The 20,711-nt window shown below is 41.8% G+C and overlaps 1 protein-coding gene across 6 annotated transcripts in view; it reads left to right on the top strand.

Moving 5' to 3' along the window:
• The first annotated feature begins 9,060 nt into the window (after positions 1-9,060).
• TBX1 (T-box transcription factor 1) overlaps positions 9,061-20,711 on the top strand; it is a 30,641-nt gene continuing 18,990 nt past the window's right edge. Inside the window, exons 1-5 of one of the 6 annotated variants that reach the window (XM_029619998.1) lie at positions 9,061-9,383; positions 9,607-9,642; positions 13,546-13,691; positions 16,294-16,413; positions 18,545-18,947. In XM_029619998.1, the coding sequence (XP_029475858.1) occupies positions 13,652-13,691; positions 16,294-16,413; positions 18,545-18,947 (563 nt within the window). In that variant the 5' untranslated portion in view covers positions 9,061-9,383; positions 9,607-9,642; positions 13,546-13,651. Of the gene's footprint in view, positions 9,384-9,606; positions 9,643-10,522; positions 13,692-15,597; positions 16,117-16,217; positions 16,414-18,544; positions 18,948-20,711 lie in introns of those variants that run through there. The other 5 variants (XM_029619997.1, XM_029620000.1, XM_029619999.1 and 2 more) reach the window with 5 other exon arrangements.

Below are 20,711 nucleotides of genomic sequence, written 5' to 3'. Positions count from 1 at the left end.
AAAAATATGTTCAGACACGCAGCCCAAGTAGGAACCCAATGCAACCTCCTACCCTACACACCTACAGCCCTGCTAGAGCCTCTGCACAATAGTCTGGCTAGGTAATTTTGCAGAAATGTATCAAGGTATTAGCACGTTGGAACAGCCTGTATAGCTCTTAAAAAGATAGTGCAAAGCTCCCTATAATTAGCCTAACGTATATAGAAATAGTTTTTATTTCTGTAAAGTAGGTGCATGAGACACTTTGTAAAAAAACAAAACAAAAAAAAACCTTCCAAAAAGATTATGAATTTTGAATATAAAAAGTAGAATGGACATTCCTGAATGTATTGCCCTAGCAAAACTATCCCTGCACTTATTGGGCTAATCAGCACTGCCAAGAGATGTTTACTGCACGAGTTCCAGACGTTCTGTTGTAATTTTTTTTAAATATCATCGTGATTGCTTTAAAAACCTGCAAGAATTAAATATACAACCATATCAGAAGACAAAAAAAATGGAACTTAAATATACAGAACGATGGAGGGGCGCTCACAAGCGGTGCCGACTTCAAATGTAGCTGGCAGGATTCTTTCCTACCCCGAGATAGCCGAATACTCGAGCATGGAAAAATGATAGAATTTAATGGGGTGAGAGGGACATGTCCAGATTAATCACGTGAGCACTTGTAATATTTGAATTCCACACTTCTTGAATTATGCAACACCTATACTTATTATATTTTCCTTTTTAAAAAATGCCATTGAAAACAGTACAACAAAGAACATTTCTAAGTATTTTTTTTTAAATGAAGGGTTTATTTAAGTGCAACATTTCTATATGCTATGCTAATTATAATAATTAGACAGTGGGCTGAAGCCTGTGCAAAAACAATCGAAAGTGTTATTTGATACTGAACTTGTTCGGCTGTCACAAATGTCACCCAACCCAAGATGAAACCCCATTTCTTGCCTTCATCGCTAGAATTTTAATCCACGCTCTTCGGGCGCTAAACAGAAAATTTTTAGTATGTGCTAAAAAAAAAAAAAAAGTTTGAAAATAAACAAAAAACAAACAAACACATTTCATCGAGCTTGCCGATCCAGACGGAATAAGTTTAGCCTAATGAAATTAGCAGAAGGGAAAATGTCTTCTTATTCTCCTAGCCCCGTTTTGCTGCTCCCGAACCGAGATTTCCCTCTGTTCACGAAGAGCACGCGGCACCTAAAGGTTCACGAGCTGGCAGTAGGTGCTTCTCTTTCCGTGCGCTTGATACATCAATTCCCTCGTTGGTCCTTTTTTAAAAAAATGAAATATATATTTCCCCCTTCTAAAACCCTCGTTAATTTCTTGCAGCCGAGAATGTTTTAAATAGAATTGCTTTCTTGGTAACATGCAGTTTCACCTAATGTGCTGAAGTATCTGTTTTGAAATGGTCTCCAAAGTATATCCATAAATACAATGGCGTTGTATACAGCAATAAGACTGCAATATCGTGGTCTTTCTCTCATTACGCAGACATCCTGCTCAGCACTGAAGTATATTTAAAAAAAAAAAAAAAGTCTACATGTATAATTACAATTAGAAGTCTCCTCTCTTTGTACAAAAGTCTATTTTTGTAACTTCAGAGAAAAAGCAGTTTCCTGAAGAGTCATTAGACATTTTAACAATAGTCATTTATTTTAAGGAAAGTTGATGAAAGACAGAATTGCCACAAAAGAAGATATTTTTTCTGCCGAAGCGCTTCCTTGGCTTAAAAAAAAAGAAGAAGCAATAAGGATTAAAAATTCGAACTGCAGAGGAGATAACAGAGATTTGAGCTCGGGAACAGTGAGGAAAGATTCACCTGTGCAGAAGGTTTCTGTTTATCTAAGGGTTCTCTGCCTTTTAGGGTAGCCAAATATCCTCTTTCAAAATGCACAACCGAGTTCCTGTCAATAATGCACATAAAATGCTTTGAAATATCTAAAATAAATCTGAGCCGTTATTTCAACACCAAGAAATCACATCACAGGCGTCCTGCGAAAAGATGTGCGAACAATTATCTTAAGTACATCAAAAGTTATTTGTCACTTTGCCTGTCTTGTTTTTTTGTACCACGGCAGTTAGAGTTTACAAAATCTATGTGACTACCAGAGTTAATCAGGCTGTGCAATCAAAATCAACTGCTTTATTTCCGATAAGCAATGTGATTTATTTTTCACATGTTGGTTGATAGCAAAGTAAAATCTAAATTGAACAGATTGCTTTTTGTTGGGTTTTTTTTTTTCTTTCACTGAATCTGCCCTTCTTTCAGGTTAATAAACAATTTCATCTTGATAATTACATCTGTTGTCAAATTGAAACTTTAACCGTCTGAAAAGCTGTGATATTCTGTTGCCCCTCTGTGCTTGGGTGTTGTTGGATACGGTAAGTCCCAGGATCAGCAGCATGTGGGGCACTGAAGTGTATTGTAGACTGTAAAGAGCAATTATCTAGAAGCCCCCCGGGGATCCCTGTGTATAGAAGGAACGCTACTGTATATGTTCCTGAAAATTGCATAATCCTTTATTCAGACGTACAGTTTTTCTTTGTCTGCCACCCAAGCATTCAGTCAATAGCATAATATCAGGATAGGTAAAGAAAGCATTCTGGAAATAGCTTTTATTGCATATCTTTGACTTAAAATGCAATTAGAGGACAACTGCTTGTATTGTGGAAAGTGATATTATTACAGTATGTTTCTGTGTCTGAGACTTGTATATGCTATCAGATTGTAACAGAGAGCAAACAGGCAGATCCATTTTAGTCCATGTCATCCATCACATGCATGGTCTTGCTTCGGCGTCATGTTTTGGGGGGTGCCATGAATCCCTTCCCGGAAGAGCTACAGTCTGCGGGCACCCAAGCCAAGGGGAGATGAAGTCACTCGGACACAGTCACAAGGAGTGTCGGGGGCAAGAAGCAGGATTTGAACCCTGGTCTTCGTTCCCACCTCATTACTAGCCCCGCCTTCTTTATTTTACAGTCTTGTGCAGATTGCTCTCTTAGACTTTCTGGTACACAGCAGACATACACAATTGTAATAACCAAGCTGCTATTTCAGGAGACATATAAGTGAGACAATTGTGTTCCTAAAAAAAACCCTCTCTGTCAGATTGGAAAATAACATCTCATATGAAATGACAAAACTGAAAAATGATTTGGGGTATAATTTTGTGGTTAACGTCTTCTGCAACACAATAACAGTCCAAGGGCAAGTTCTCAGGTCCAGTCCTGGAGGGCCAGAAACCGACCAGATTTTCCGAATAGTGAATATTCATAGGATATATTTGCATACACTGTAGTTGGTCCAAGAGCAGGGTTAATTTGCACATTTTTATTATTTAAAAAAATCAGATCTTAAAGACAGGGATTTTCAAGACTTTGTCTCATACTATTCTTTATACATTTAATACATTCGTGGATAGTGTCAATACAGTCAAAGAGCAAGTTACCCAGATGTATGACCGGATATTAAACTTGTTTTTGGACTAAAGGTTTTGTTACAGGATGCAGCCTGTCCAGCAGATCTGCGGCACCCACCAAACCTAACACCTAGCTTCGGGTAACAACTTCTATTAGAGTAACCAAAATAAATTGCCAGTTCACTTGTATTTTAGTTTGATAAATAAAATCGATTGCCTGAAAAATATTCGGAGGGAATAATTAGGTAGATCGTCTATTGGCAAGACCAGGAGTTCATTTTTATGTAAGTACGTGCTCCAAAGGCTGGCGTGTGTGTCTGTGTACGTGTACGTGTACGTGTGAGGAGGGGGAAGAGGGTGACTTCGAATTTATCTTCAAAAGAACAGAGTTCGAAATTCATTCAAATGCATCTCTTTATCCCTTTCTTCAAAGTTCCTATCATCTCCCAGAAATGCAGGAAACATATTTCCTTTCCAAAGGAAGGCATAGTTTGGTATTTACTATAGAAACATAGCTACTCAACGCTTTTTTTCTTTATCCTCCGGAATGTAAGCTTTCGCTATCAGAAACCCCGATGAGTCACTGAAGGTCTTGGTCCCTAATGGGAGAAGGCCTTTGGACGATGCTGCGTCCTGTTTTTTTGACTCTAGAGCGTCCTTGGCGGCACTGAAGCAGGGACGGACTTGCCCCTCCTTTGGGCTTGTCCAGCCAGGCTGGTTTTTTTTTTTTGGGGGGGGGGGTTTCTTCTAAATCTTGTATCTTCTTTTCACGCCAAAGTTCTCCTCCGTGGCTCACTTGGTGCCAGGACCCCCATTATCAAACCTCAGTGGTCGTGAAATCCAAGCCCTGACGAAACGAGACTCGTGAAAAGCTTTCGGGATGTTGCCGACTAAGCACTTTCGGACTATTACAGAGACAAACAAACATTCACACCGACTTTAGCAAACAGCGTAGCCTTCACCTGTTTGGTGAAGAGGTCGGAATAAATGCTGACAACATGAATAGCAACATCCCTAAGGCCTAATCTAACATAAAGGAATTGAAAATAAAGCTTCAAGCGGAGGGAGGCGTATACATAACGCCACAGTTTGTGTTCCGCTGTGATACTTTATGATCAAGGGGCGCTGCTATTCCCGGAGACTGCTTTCATTACATTACTGAAGAGAAGGCTCCAAGATCTCTCAGGGGCCCCTTCTTGCTCGACACGTCCAACAAAGTGACGCCATATTCCCAGGCTTGTCCTTCTATAAAGTCCATGATCATTTGAACAAAGTGAGGAGAAATGCGCTCGCATTTTTCTGCAAGATGCGAGCCTAAACTTTAAGAATATTAAGACTGTTTTCCAAACATCGCACCCACGTCGGGATTATTTCATGGATATGTAACTAGATTGATTTGTATTATTCTTTTTTCTATAACGTGGTTTTAGATAGAACAGCAGCACGCTAACTACAACATTGAAACAAACAGCAGTAACTCGATTGGAAACACATTCGGACATTAACGTTCGCAAACTTCGCTTTAGTCGGGGGTTTTGTTTGTTTGTAAAAAAAATATATATATATACCTGAATGTATTAACAAAAGGTTTGCAGTATAGCCTGGACATTTTTAAACTGTTTTCCAACAAGATATTTGCAGCTAACTGCTTAAAAATAGTTCCTTCTTTAAAAGATTATTTGCTTTTATTTCTCAGGTAGGTCTGATAGATTCAGCATATCCAGTCAGAACAAAATACCAATAACCCGAGTCATTTGCGGATTTTAAAGCTTTCCCCTGTAGCTGTAACGCGTGAGTAAATATTGCAGAGCTTAGGGTTAATTTTCGCCAGTTATCCAAAGCCAATGATAGGTAACGGAATACCTTGCGCCAAACCAACCTGCTTCTTTCTATTAGTTACCACTTGTCCTTTTTTTCCTGCTCCCTTGGGCTTTTAGCTCAGTCGGAACCGGCATGGCCTAGGGAGTCACGAACCTGCCTCGGGCCTGAAGGCTGACAACTGCCAAGGATTGCTTGGAAGAATATTCTTAATCCATTAAGTAACAGAAATGCAATTCAATTTTTATTGTTGGTAAAATGGTCTTGAAGAAATCATGAATGCTGGAAAACTATAACAAAAGGCAAAATATGGAGGAAAGCAGAGAAGGAATAGATTTCAAGCTGTTTCTTAGAGCCTTTCCTCCCCTGCTTGCTTTTGCAAACGAAGCCAACCATGAAAATGTCGAGTGACTGTTGTGGGTGCTCACCCGATACAGAAATAGCGCTATAGTACATGGCTAGAGACTTAATAACTTTCCGATGAGCCGAATTACCGGGGAGGTCTTGCTTAAACCAGGGCACGCCTGCTGTCTACAGGTGCTCCTGCCCTACAGTATCTGCGGCTTTAAATGGATCTGGAGTCTGAGTGTTCAGGACAGAGGATAAGTCTGAGAGTTCAGCTGCTCCCAGCATCGCCTGGGCGGTGCGTTCCCGTCTCTTTCCCATCACACAGCAGGCACGCGATGGCCATGGTCTGCTGTCCAGAGCTCAGCCTACAGCACACTAGACCCAACCTGGTCGTTCTCTTCGTGTGTTTTTGTCTAAAATGTGAAGGTCCTCAGACGCCTGTAGAGAAAAATGCAAAAAAAAAAAAAAAAAAAAAAAGCGAACGATTCACGGCATGATGGGATTATCACATTTGCTAACAATATAAAGGAGCAGCGCAATCAATGTATTAAACACATTGGGAAAGAAGGCATTATCTAGACATACCTAAACAGCTCAGCTATACTTCTTCATTAATTGTCTGTGCCAGTGGTTAATTAATAGCAATAGAGAGCTCTTTTAAGTGGAATTTCTATTTAAATAAAGCAAATCTTCATTTGTTATGCAACTATTTCCTCTTACAATTTGCTGGTATGACTTAACTTTTATTATAATTTATTCAAGTTTATAAATAAAATTAGGACAATTTGAATTAGACATTATTATCTCTTATAATATATTCAAGTTTATAAATGAAAAATAGGACAATTTGAATTAGACAAGTATAACTATTTAGTCATGAATTTTATTCCATGCAATATCCATCCAGTATATATGCGACAAATTAATTTATGCGGTTTCTTCTGCGACCGCACAATCGCTTGAACCTAGGATACTGAGAAGTAAATCTTTCCCGAATTTTGCATACCGAAATTCACTTTAATGAGAAAGTATCTTATCTCTCTGTTTCTGGTTCTTGAGTGTATATACGCCCCACGATAAATAGATAATGCTCTGATAGAAACTGCGGGTGCCACAAAGACAATTACTGCAATTGGTTAAAAATATTTTAAACCAATTTAGGGTTAAAATTGTTTTATAAATCTAGAAACAAAATATTGTCCACCTCTTGTAATTCACATGCGCAAAGGGTTATGCCCATAAATAATGCAAAATTTTGGAGCGGTTTCAATTGTAATTGGACCTTCAATCTAAATCCGATTACAGGACTTGATATTTTAAGAGATACAGACTTTTCTTTCGTTAAATTCTCTCAATAGATGCGAATCAGACCTGGCAAACTTGAGATTAGCTCTCCCCCTCTTCTCCCACCTCTCTCATATCATCATGAACGTCTGCAAATATTTTACTGCCTAGTCTGTGAATTCTGTGAGATTGGATAATAACATTTATACGATATAGAAATATTTATTGTACAAATTGTGGGCACCAGTGCCTTGAAACGATTTATGTTTCCTCAAGGTTTATGTTTTCTTCTTGACAAGGATTAGAGAAACAGCCAAAGAGCTACATTCTTCAGGTTTCTCAAAACACACCTTGTTCGATTTTGTTCCCGAATTCGTCACAGTGGTTTGTTCTCTACCACACTCCACTTTGGCGTACCTTTGCAGAAAAGTCTAGTGTGCATGCATGAATGGGAATGTAAAAAACCATCATTGTGTGCCGTGTGGTTCCAAAGTTATTATTTTAGGTCGGCGAAACTTGACTCCCCCATGACTTAGAATTAAGGAAGCATGTTTTTCCAGATAGAAGGAAGAATCTCCCTGACAGAAGAACAGACAGAAATAACATCATTCCACTTTTCTAATGGTTTCTGTTTCAACTTCAAGAAGTGTTTTGGTTGTTGAAAGCCAACTGCTTGAAAAATGTTAGTAAACCGAGCTGCTGCTCTGTTTGTCATTCGAAGCTTGTTCTTTCCTCCATTTTAATTGGTATAAATGCAACAATAACCACTCGGAGAGAGGCCACATGATGATTTTAAAGATGGTGAAATTCATTAAAAACTACTCAAAATGATGCATTAGAAATTTGACTCGGTTTAAAAACAAAAAGATTTTTTGTTTTATACACCCTGAGTATAAGACAAAATATCTTGTTCCCCTCTTTTTTCATCTGTGCATATGTGCTGACGTCCTCATACAGTGATAGCCAACTCCAGTCCTGGAGTGCCACAAGCAGACCAGGTTTTCAGGATATCCACGATGAATATGCATGAGAACGATTTGCATGCTCTGACTCCATTGTATGCAAATCTATGTCATGTATATTCATCGTGGATATCCTGAAAACCTGGCCTGTTTGTCGCACTGGAGTTGGCCATCCCTGTCCTAATCGCACCGGAGAACATGGTAATCTTGATTTAGAAACTTTTCTGCTCTCTGGCCTTTTCCTAAAGTGACACATTTTTCTTCTTGTAATGACTGGATATGAATCTTGTCCAGCCCCCGGCACTGAACGGCCCCGATGAGATACAGGGAAGCCTTCTGGAATGAAAGTGATCTAGCAACAAAAAATCTTAAAGGGTCAAGCACTAACTCTCAACTATAATGTTTGCACATGCGTATCCTTCATCCGAGCTCGTGACTAATAATGAATAACTGGGAGCCGGGCGTGGGGAGGGCGATTACAACTGTTAATACTGAAAGTCCTATTGGGATAGAGAGAGGAAAGAAAATAGAATGAAGGAAGGATAACTTTCTTGTACCTGAATAAACGTAATAAATAGATAATAGTATAATATAATTTATATAATGAATGTACGGAAATGTAAATTGTCTTTTTATATTTAATGTATACAAATCATTAATGAATAATCTGAATATAAAAATAAAAAAATGTACTTAAACATGGCAAAATTTCTCGTCTTCGGTATTCTTAGTGCAAACAGTATTTTCTTAAATTACACTTTGAACATTATGTCTTTTTTTCCGGAGAGCTCTTCGCCCTGCAGTTTTTCAGGGAGTTTGGCCGCCTTTTTGGTTTCGGTGCACACATCCTACATGGAGTAGCTTTTGTCACTTTGCTGCACCAGATGTTAGTCTTAATACAAAACATTTATTGGAAGAAGAGAGAGTGTGTCTGTGTGTCACATGATGACAAATGTGGATTGACCTCGGTGTGGACGGAAAGTAAAACGAAGCACCTGGGTATAGACAGTAGAGGCGCCAGAGGAGCTGCAAACAGGAAGTGATCTGGATAGCGAGAAACAATAATACAAATAGTTCCCAGTGTTACAATGTCTGTACTGCTGGCCAAATTTCCAATGGATTCTGTTGTGGGGTTTTTTTGTTTTTTTTTTTCAATGAAATGACTGAAAGGAAAAAGGCAGCGATTGAAGACTATAGAGCTAGGAAATGTGTCCCTGGTGGAAGATTTTTACCATTGTGAGAGCTTTGCTGCTGATACAGACACAAACGGTTTCTGTAGCACCTGTAGGGAGGGAAGCAAAACCGTGAAAAAAAAAAAACAAATTTCTGGGAGTTTTCTATGCTTTCACCCTTTAAGGCTGAAGGGCAACGACCTTAGAAGAGTCCCGGGCAAATACCGGGCGTGGTGGTTGGGTGGCTGGCATAAGAGATATCTGCGTGGAAAACGGATCCGAGACTCCATGCTGAGCAGGGGTCAGTATAAATAAAAGGATTGCTGTGCCAGTGTTTAAGTCTGCGAAAGCCCCAGCCTCTGGCGACCAGGGCAGTAAGTATTAGCAGTTTCATTCTTAAGCATTTTGCACAACATGTTCATATTATCAAGCTTCAGGCAGAACTTGAAAAACACATCAGATAAAAAAAAAAACATTTTATCCGCCTTTAGTTACATTATATATATATATAATGAGAACGTGTGGATAACTTGCATCTTTGCTGTCCTGTGTTAATATACGATCATGCCTACTTATTATACAATTTTTTTTTCACAGAAACTGAAGCAGAAAAACCCGTAAAGAAAAGCAGAGGTATTGTATAAAACAGTACAGGAGATTAAATCTAGTTCTGCTGCAAACATTTTTCATGTATATTTTGATAAATGCTAGTGGATAGGCTACAAGGTTTCACTATGCCTGGAAAGAAAGGGGGTTGGGGAGGCAGGTGGAGTTAAACTTTGATCTCCATTATGAACAATTTGGGCACGATTAAGTGGCCTAAAAGCGACAAAACGTTCATGTATATGTGGTACAATTCTCTCAATCTCTTTGATAGGAACCTAAATGTTAATTTAGTGCAAGGTGCAGCTCAATGCACAGCAGTGACCAAATAAGCAAATATAGCAGGAATTGTTTGGGTATGAATAGAAAACAAAACTGGGAATATAATTAATGTCTCTGTAGGGATCCATGCTGCCAACTCACCCTCAGTGTTGTGGGTAGCTCTGGTCACACTATCTAAACAAAGATATAGCAGAACTTGAAAAGGTACAGAGAACTGCAACAACATTTATATATATTGAAGAAAGGCTAAGGCTGAACAAGTTAATAAAGACTGGTTATTTACGTTTTTAAATACTAGGGGACTTTCCATGAAACTAACTCCTAGAGGATTTAAAATGAATTTAAGAATGTAATTTTTCAGGGAACGCACAAGCCCTGGAATGTTTTGCTAAAAGCTAGTAGTAGAGTTTAAAAAATGTTTGGCTAAGTCTCTGGAGGACAGGTCCATTAACAACAATTAGCCAGACAGAGTTGGGTGTCTCCACTTCCTACTCCTGGGAGGGAGCAGCATGGAATAGGCTTTTCCTGTTCGGGATCTATCGGGATGCTGGGCTCCATGGACCTAGCTTGGCACTTTTTATGTTCTTAAGTTTGCAATAACAGGTCAATACCTCCGTGTATTGTTAATACTTTGAACTTGGAGAAAATGCAATATTAAGACATCTTCTTTTAGGATTTGTATTGTATGTGCAATGGATGTTTAAGGAAACTATGTGTAAGAGCTCCGATTTTGTTTTTTTTGGAATATTTTGCTTATAAGAACATCCTTTTCAAAATGACGTCCTGATTTTCCTTATGGCGTTCTCCTTAGAAAGATATGTATACAGCAACCGTTCATCTGATCCCAAGGATGTTCAGATAAGACTCCAAAGGCCTATTCAATACTGAGTCTCCGCCTGTTTCCCTTCAGTTTATAAGCTATTTATGCTAATGATTTATACTGGCTTGATGCTTGCTTGAAATACAATCAATTCAAGGGGTGGTTTTTGTCAGTTTTGCTCCTGTGCAAAACTTGTGCCAAATTTACCAATTAACAAAATAATGGAGAAAACACTGGCACAAAATCGATGTACCGAAGCAAAAACTGGCATACATTTATAATAAATCAGCCCCTAAATCTGTCTCTCTTTTTTTGTATTGACCAGTCCTGCAAAAGAAGCTTTATCCAATGCGTTTGTAACTCAAATGCATTCAGAAGAAGGCTGAATCATCAATGTTCTCCCTGTGACTGAAGTGTAATGTTGTTTTTCTGTTTTGCAATTAAATAAAAAGCTGCAACCATCTTTCTAGTACCAAATATATCCGTTAACTTGCTTAAATCTAGTCTGAAAAGGGCAGCAATGTTTTTCGAAGGATGAAAGCTAAGCTTTACCAATAAGATATAAGAAAGTATGATCTGTTATATTTATCTGTTATTGTATAAGTGACTTATTTTTCAGCCCTATCTTTCTCTTTCTTAATTATGTCAATATTTTTTTCAACACGTCAGTTTAGACATCTATTTTAAAATCCTGGACCTGAAAGTAAGAGGGATGTATTAATCAGAAATATATTTGTGTAGTTATTGCATATAGCATAGTCAGAAAGGCTTCCTGGTGTGAGAAAGCATTCCCAAACACAATCAGCATTACCTTAGGAGAACTCTTTTGTCCGGGATGAATTAAGGTTGTTAGTCTGTTTCCCTAAGATTTCTTAAGTCAGTTTTCCTTTCGTGTTTGACTGGAGTGCAAGCTCTGTCTTTTATCACCTGGCTATTTACACGGGACACTTCCGATGTGCTCAGGATCTAGGGGGCTTTGTATCAGCAGGTACAGGACACGAATGAAACATGCATCATTATGTCCTCCTTATCTGCTTCCTTCCCAACCCTCCAAAGGAGGAACGCACCTGAACCCGGAATCATAGACACTAATAATTACATTTATAACCTTAATAACATCTTTTCACAACTTTTCCAGTGTTCTTTTAATTAGCAGTGTGGTTGCCTTGCTGGTCCACTTCAATGCACAGAAATAAAGGTTAACAAAAAAAAAATACGTATTTAAAATGTATTAAATTAGTCCAGTTTAAAAAAGTATCACCTTATCTGGCACGGGCTGCTCTCTGTTTTTGTATTTGTTTTTATTTCTGTGCATTTAATTAGTGTAATAGGAGCATAAGATAAGACCATGCAGGATTAGACCGAGGTCCATCGAGCCCAGCATCCTGTCTCTGACAATGGCCAGTCTGGATTACAAGAACCGGGCAGATCCCCAATAGTTGATCTGTTTCCTGTATTTCTCTTCTAGGGGTAAGCGCCGGCTTTCCCAAGTCTACCTGGCTGATAACTGTTTATGGACTTTTCCTTCAGGAACTTGTCCAATCCTCTTTTGAACCCCTGATCATAATTCATTATGAAATGAAAACAGACTATGTTGCTATCATAACTCTTGCTTTCTGGAAAAAAAAGTATTTTAACTTTAAGAAAGATGCTTCGCCTAAACAGTTTTTAATTTAAGATCTGTGCTCCTTTTCAATATCTCAGCCCCATCCCTCTCCTTCTCCTCTGATATCTTTTACTTCCAATTCATGTGCTCAAAATAATAAATGTATATGTATGTTTAACAATATTTGTGTTAAAATGTTTAGAGGTTAATGGTCTCTTGCTCGTATTTGGAAGGGGATTCTCGGTCCCAGCTGAGTTTTTATTATTGAGGTTGTAGATACAAAGGAATAAATTATTTTTTTCTAGAGGTAGCCCTATAAAACAGAGCAACATATCATAGGGAAAGAAAATGTATGCTCTCCCTGATGAAATTAGAAGAAACAGAGGTAAAGGCTTTCACTAAAATAGGAAGTTTTGTTTAATTTCAGATTTATATTCTGAGAACTGTTATATTTTGAATGTCACTGGCTGCATACAAAGTCTTGAAAACGTTAAAGCAATAGTTTGTTCTAATTCTCAGAGCCCCGTGAAGGAATGGCTCGGATTAGAGGATTATATCGAGGTGCAGGAGCAAAACTGTTATGATTTATAGGAAGTTCGCCCCGTATATATATACACACTGTAAATCTTCAGGGAAAGTGTTAGACTTGCGGATTGTTTTATGGCTTTCCTCCTCCTGGGCTTTGCTAAAGGCAGTTACTTTCTTACATTTCATTATTGCTTTAATCACTTCCGAGGGCAGCAGAGGTTTCAGAGCAAGGCTTGGAGAATGAATGCTCTCCAGATACGCACTCGGAGTTGTAATGGGTAAGTAGCGGGTCTCTGGGTGCACGGCAGAGAGGAATTAGTCTGGAGACTTCCTGCTCTGTTTGTCTAAGAGGAATCTTCGGTTTACCAAATGAATCAAAAGCAAGATATATATAAATATATGGTTCTAGTGCATTTACTAACATATATAATGGCATTCTCTCCTACAGGAATTAGACGTTTCCTTTGAGGATCTCATTCTCACGGCTAGTTTGATATTGCAGAGCGGAAACCTCCGCTAATTTTACCGAGAAATGGGCCGAGATTCTAGATTTGTTTTCCAGAAATGTATATTCCTGCTAGCAGATCTTTGCAACAATCGGGAGACGGATTTGGTTCCTGGCACCAGGGGCTATTTTCGTCCTCTTTTCACTGAGGCCTGCATATGTATCTGTAACGCGCCCCTGTTGTGCTCTTAGGAGCTGGTACAAGAGAAACGGGCGGCCCGGAGGCAGAGCAGAGAAGGCTTGCGGGCGCTCTCGCAGGTTTCCTCTCGTTTTGCAAGCGCAGGAAAACTCCTCCTACATGCAAGCCTTTTCCGCGAGACATAACGTGGCCAAAGCAGGTATTTACCTTCCATTTGTATTATTTATATGGCTCAAGAACCCACGTCTGTAGCTTGAAGGAATTAAGTAATGTAGCTTTTAAAGCACCGCATAAACTGTTAGCTACTTTACTTCACTTCCTCAACGAAACTGGCCTTAAGCTTTTCGTTATGACGTTATCATTGCTCCAGAGCGGTAGGCAATTCGTTTCCATGGCACTCGGAACACATCCACTAGGCACTGTAGGCAGCGCACCTTGAATTACACTTTCCTATTGGTGTTGTAGAAACTCCTTTCTAAAAATGAAATATTTTCAGCAGACCGAAAGGGAGCCAGCCGAGCCAAAGTCCTGAGGTCTGCAATTTGTGATTGCCCCTTACCTCTGGGTACTGGCCGCAGCTAAACCACTCAGAAACCACTTTATTAATTCACCTTCAGCTGCCTTAACTTGATCATCTTAATGCCAAGTGGCTTCCCATTGCTTTAAGCTCTATAATTTGTCCAGAAGGATGTCAGCCCTTTGATTTTACATCCGTGCTGGTAAAGCTGCAGCAAAACCTTTAATATATAGGGAAGACACGTCAGACATAAGGCCTCTTGTCTTAGACGCTTTCTGTACTGTGCCTGGGGGGAGAGATTTTGAAAAATAAACAGAAGCAACTTGTCGCTCTTTTCGGTTTGAATATCAATGAACTATTACATATGAATCAATAATTCGCTTCTGGATAATTCGTTTTAATTTTATGTGAGGAGACTGCTCCGCTCAGATCCCCATGCATAGTACCTGTTATATTCCAGGGCAAGACCCTAACTTAAGTCTGCTTTTACAATACCGCGCAAGGTTTCATAGAAAAAAAAGGACAGAAGCAGAACCGAAATTAAACAATAATCTCCCTAAAATCTAAATATATATACACCTGACCTTAGCTAAATACCAATGTAATTTCTGGCGTGCTGTGTAAAATGTCTTGTCTGATATGGAAGTTATGCTTAAGATGCATCACCCAGGGCTTTTCTAGCTCTGTCCGCTCTTTCCTTCCAGTAATGCAGCAGATATGGACTTAAACCTAAAAGTTGTCACCCCTCCCAAATTCCAGTGGAAACCCTCTGCCTACGGTAATTTGAGAAGGCTACAGTTCATTTTATAATCCTCTGTTAATGAAATTCATTTCAAGACATTTTTGCGCGAAAGACATTTTTTTTTCCGCAGCAAAGTCTACTCATTCGCCCACTAAAAACGAGCAAGAAATTTAGTTTAATCGGAAAAAAAAAATTCTGCTTAACACTATTGCCAGCTTTCTTCATATGATACTGCATGCAAAGCTTTCTGTAGTCCTACAGAAAGACAAAATAAATAATTCACAGATTGATTGACTATTCTTCGCCCCTCCCCCCACCTCTCCCTCTCTAATGATCCAGACATTGATAGCTTAAAGGTTGAATTTATGGATGGTTTTCTTTAAACGAAACTAAGTTATGTAGCTGTACTTAATGGCACTATGTATTCCAGCTCCTTCCACCCGAGATATCTCAGGATATCCTTCTTTTTCCCGGATAAAGCGGCTGCCTTAGTGCCCTTGAACGCACAAACAAAACAAGAAAGGTGATACCTTTTCTGTGGACCAACTTAATACATTTCTTCTCTTCCTCAGGTTCAAACAGAATAAGCAGGTGACATTGCCAGAGAATAGTGTGGGTGTGAAGGAAGGAGAATTCTTACCCTAACACCCCCTTCCCCCCTCATTCACACCACCCTCGTAATGTGTATTCTGCGTTTTCTGGCAAATGTCACCTTGTGCTCTGACCTGCTCGGACCTGAGGAAGGGAGCGCTAACCCCCAAAAGCTGCTCAAGAAATGTACGAAGTTAGATCAATTAAAAAAAAAAAAAAAAAAAAAAAGGCATCTGCTCTTTGTTGTTTGTTGACCTGTGTTTCCGTTTGCTCCCCCTAATGAATTCAGACTTGGCTGGGGACTTCAGAGTGAGGTCGGGGGAAGCTGTGCAGGAGGCGGGCGCTCTCTGGCTTGTTGCACACTTTGCTCTGCTCTCGCCTACAGGCGACCCCCGGGCTGACATCACCGCAGTGCCTCAGTAAGGGAGCGAGCCTTCAAGGGAGCAACTGGCCGGGACCAGAATACAAATAAATAAACCAGAAAGCCCTAGGCAAAGGGGCAGAAAACTGTCCCAGCGCTCCTGGCAGGGGAGCAGGCTTTTTTTCCGGTGCCCAGAGCGCTGCATTGGCTGATCTTTGCTTGGAAATCCTCTGGGGTTTCTCCTTCTCTTGGAATCGCACAAAAGGATCCACCAAAGGCACGTTTCACGAAAAAAAAACCAAAACAAAACCTTCCACAAACTTGTTCTCCACCCACCCGATCTTTGAAGACTTTACAAGTTGTGGTTGGCTTCAGCTACTCTGGTTGCAACTTATTTTCAACTGGATGTTGTGGTAGGGAAGCAAAAAAACCCACAAAAAACCCAACCCCGAGAACAGGGGAGCATTGGGGAGGAGGGGGAGAGGGTGGGGGAGGGGGGGTTGCTGCTGAAGTTTCTTCTACCCTTATGGACGAAAGGAGTCCTCTGTCTCCTAAGGCAAATGCTTTCAGTATCGCCTCTCTGATTTCAGCCGCAGAAGGAGCAGGCAAGGAAGAGCGTGGGCAGCCCGGCGGTGGCCTGAGCAGAGCCTGGACCCTGGCCTCCAGCCGCTTGGAGATGCATTTCAGCGCAGTGACCAGGGACATGGAGGGTGAGTGCGCACCTGCAGTGCGGGGACGAATCCATTCGTTTGCAGCAGGCTTCCTGCGCCGCGTATTAACCCATTAGGAGACCTCATCCTTCCCCTAAACGCAAGCCCCGCCAAATGACATGAATCTTTCCGGGCACTGATCTGCCATACAGCAGGAACCTCGTGTAAATGAATAACCCTAAAACAAGCATGCTGGTTAGAAATGCCTTTTTCAGAAGATCTCCGGGAACAAATAGGGTAGGAAAACGCTCTTTTGAAATCTGTTATCAAGCTGCCAACAAAATGAAGGCATAATGTAAAAAAAAAAAGTTGGGGGAAGGGGACACCAACGATGTGACTTTAGTGAATTTCCAGGGGAATGAATTAATATCCAGCACGTAAAAAGATAGTTTCAGTCTCAAAAAGGAATAAAAATAATAATACAGTGAAACAGCTCAGAATAGTCTCGATATAAAAATCAGCCTAGGAAGGAATGGATAATAAAAGTATTATTTATGCTGTCCAACCCATCACCCTGAAATCGGGTACAGAGTGAATTGTATGACTATAGAACTAATGCCAATACGGTGTTTTATTGTTGCTTATCAAAGGAAATTATTTTCAACCCCCAAACTTGCCAAAATTGAAAAATAAGAGTCAGTACGAAAATACAAAATATTATTGGAATATTACTATTTCTGAGTGGTGCTTCAGATCTAGAAACCAGGATTTATGTCATTAACAAAAAAAAGAAAATTGAATGGCTATAATGAGACGAGGCGTAGGGAGAAAACTCATACTGTTTAAATCCTGGAGAGATCAAGAAACACAAATTAGAGGCTATGAAATCATATTCAAAAGTGAGAGCTTTCTTCCGGTTAATTTCCGATTTAAAAAGTAAATGAGTTCCTAAACCGTCAAAAGTTTAATATAAAAACCTTTCAAATAGCGAAGAAAAAACGGCGTTCTTGAAAATGTTAAGTAAAAGTCCATCACTGCCCAATCTATAAAGAGGAGGGCAGACCCCGGAATAATATTTGTAATAAACCCTTAAATTTACCCTCAGACATGAAGGGGGGACAGCTCAAGGAACGCCTTCCTGGATCCATGCACCCTTCTGGGATCCGGTTTTACTAAAAGCGCTCTCAGTCGTTGTAAAGCAATAACCCAGTAACTAATGTCAGGGAATTGCTATAGCAAGCTCTATATCACCATCACCATACAACTATCAATGCAATAACATTAAAACCAAACAAAAAAAACCAACCCAAACCACCCAAACAAAATGCAATTAGCATTTTTGCCCCTTACCATGGGAATTAGCTCACGCAGTAAAATCTGTCCCCCAAACAGGAAATCTCCCCCCACAGCAATAAAAGCAGAGCGATGGAAAGGTTTCAGGGGCAATAATGTATCCCTGACTCCTCAGTGCAGGGCTCTGGGCGGCAGTTTCTAGGAAGCACAGGGTTCAAGGTGCTGGGAATAACCTGCTGAAGGCGAGGGGAGGACGCTGGGACCCCGCTTCTAGTTAAGAAGACCTGGGGGCTTTGCTGTGGACGCAGCTCCAGGGGTGCAAGGACGTTTTTCTATTGTTTGCACAATGTGGCGGGGAGGGGAAGAGAGGGTGGAATGGGCAACGCCTTCCCGTTTAAGTGGAAAGTGGGTGTTGGGAGGAAGGAAGGACACCCCCTCCCCCCCCCCCCCCCGGTTAAAAGGCGCACTTTGCTGTCAATCAAGCCACGGTGGGGCTCGAGTAGTCCCAGAGGCGAGGAAAGGCGCCTCTACCTGCCAGGGCCAGAGGCCAGAAGCCCAGGCCCTGCCTGCGCAGGAGATAAGAGGGAGCCCGGGCGCTGGGGGCTGTGCAGAGAGCGGCAGCGCAGCACAGAGGCAGGAGCGGGAGGAGCAGGAGGAGCAGGCGCCGGGCTCAGCTCCAGCGCTGTCCCGTCCCGTCCCCCCCCTCCCTCCCCGCCGGGAGACGCCGATCCAAGCCCCCCCCCCCCCGGCCGAGGGCTCGGGCACCGAGAGGGGGGCAATGCGCCCCCGCTGAGGGAACCGCAGGCGGAAGGTGGGGCGCCGCCGAGGAGGACGCTTGCACTAAAACCTCTCTTGCTTTTCTTTTCGTTTTTGTCTCTCCTCTCTGGAATGATTTCAGCCATTTCCAGCCCTTGGCTCACGCAGCTCTCCCACTTTTGCGATGTTGCAGCTTTCACGGCCAACAGCTTGAGTAGCCTGAACGCTTCGGGGGGCTACCACCTCTCCCCCTCCCCCGGGGACCCTTACAGCCAGCATGAGCCGCACTACGAGCCCTGCTCGGCCGCCCAGCACGGCTACGCCTTCGGCCCGGGCTCCAACCCCGGCCCGGAGCCCGAGAGCACTGCCTCCTCCGCGGGCTGCTCCTCCTCGTCCACCTCGGGAGGCGGCGGCGGCGGCGGCAGCAAAGCCCCGGTGAAGAAGAACCCCAAGGTGGCCAACATCACGGTGCAGCTGGAGATGAAGGCGCTGTGGGATGAGTTTAACCAGTTAGGCACGGAGATGATCGTCACCAAGGCTGGAAGGTACAGTATGCAGCCTGGAGAGCCCCCCTCAGCCCTTCCTCCTGACACCTCTCCTCCTCCTCCTCCTCCTCTCCCTCGCACTCCCTGATTCCTCTCAAGGCGCCATCTTTCTCCCTATCGCTCTTATTCTGGGGGGGGGGAGACGGGGGTTTCCCCGGACAGTGTGCGGCCGGGAGTCCTTTCCAGCCAGGGCCGGGGGTCACTTTTCGCCGCGCAGGATCTGTCAGCGTTGGCTGAAGCAGGGATTTCGGCTAAAAAAAAAAAAAACCCTTGGCTTCCTTGTCCTTGCCTTCGGCTTCCGGGGACTTGGGAGAGTTTTGCTCACAGCTTTACTGTTGGCAGAATTATTATTACTGGGGGGGGGGGGGATCCTGAGCTCTCCCTAAAATCACGGAATCGGGTCAGTCCCAAAGAGAGAGATTCAAGCACAAGCCTGTTTTCTGGGCTCCCTTTTTCCCTTGAAAACGAAAAACACACATAGCATCTAACCGAGCGGATCCAAAATCCGTATAGACTGGGTCCGAAGCTTTCAGAACCTGCCTCGCTCCTACTCACACACGTGCTTTGGTTTCCCTACCTTCCGAGATTGGGGTTTTTGGGGTTTTTTTTACATTTTATATGAAGTTGTAGCTTCTGCCCAAATCGCAGCTTCTTTTCGGACCCCGCAGACGCCGAGGGCTGCCTGCTCCCTCTCTTTCCGTCTGCCAGGAAACCTTTTCTGCCCTTTCTTTAAAAGCGGCGACTTCAGGTTTCTGGAGCTCTGGGTGATCTGTGATTTCACGAATAGGCCGATCTCTACTGCAAAAGTATCGGAATCCTAAATTACGGTTTATCAGAAAAATAGAAAAAGAAAAGATTCACCTACTAGGTTTTTAAGAAGGGTCCGTTTATTATGCGTTTGTAAAAAATACAACCAGGACAGCTGAATTTTATTCCACTAGATAAGAGCTTTTAATCCACATTTTAAAGTGTTTAAATACTGACCGTGCACAAAAAAAATGCGATTTCTTCTTTGTACTCTGTGGGTTGTTTTTTTTTCTGGAAACATAAGAAGGAATCATTCAGAGGCTAATGAATCGTTTATGCTCCACGGCACTTTTTAATTTTCTCTTGGAATTTTTAAATTGCATCTAAAATTACAAAATTCATATACATGGGAAGAAAAATCCCAAATCTTATCATATGTCCACTTTTTGCCTAGGAGCCGATTTCATAGGGGACATAAACTTGGTGAGGTCCTAATTCTAAGCAGTTTAATGTGCCTCCTTGTCAAGGACTTGAGTACACAAAGAAGGCTCTGCTTATCCTTACATTTCTTGCGTTATATGGAGCAGCAGAGAAGATCTCAGGCTGCAAAATACAGCAGAGAAGAAGAAAAGAAAGTAAATTTAAATCAGGAAAAGAGAGAATGAGTTTGGAAAGTAAAAACCCCGGGTAAAATGAGTTACCAGCTCAGCAAAAAATGCTGACAAGTTGCTGAGTTTGTAGGAACCGCAATTAATACAATAGGGTGTCCCGACTTAAGGCTGCTCAGTAACCCTATAGATACATCTTGCAGAAGGACGAGGGCGCGCGCCGCAGCCTGGAGCACGTGCAGAGTTGCCCCTGTAACCTGTCCGCTACGGGCGCCCTTGGCTAGCGCCTGGGCCAGGCCACCGGTTAATGGTCCTCGGTATCCAAGTCCCTGCTCTCCTCCCACCTGCTGTGGCTTTGAAAAGCAGCGAGGACTTGCCGTCGACTCCCTCCAGTCAAAACGAAGACGAC

This window comes from Rhinatrema bivittatum, chromosome 11 (assembly GCF_901001135.1).
Source record: "Rhinatrema bivittatum chromosome 11, aRhiBiv1.1, whole genome shotgun sequence".
In the NCBI taxonomy this organism is placed as follows: Eukaryota; Metazoa; Chordata; class Amphibia; order Gymnophiona; family Rhinatrematidae; genus Rhinatrema; species Rhinatrema bivittatum.
Note: the sequence above shows the minus strand (reverse complement) of the source record. Positions and strands in the feature narration are given on the sequence as shown.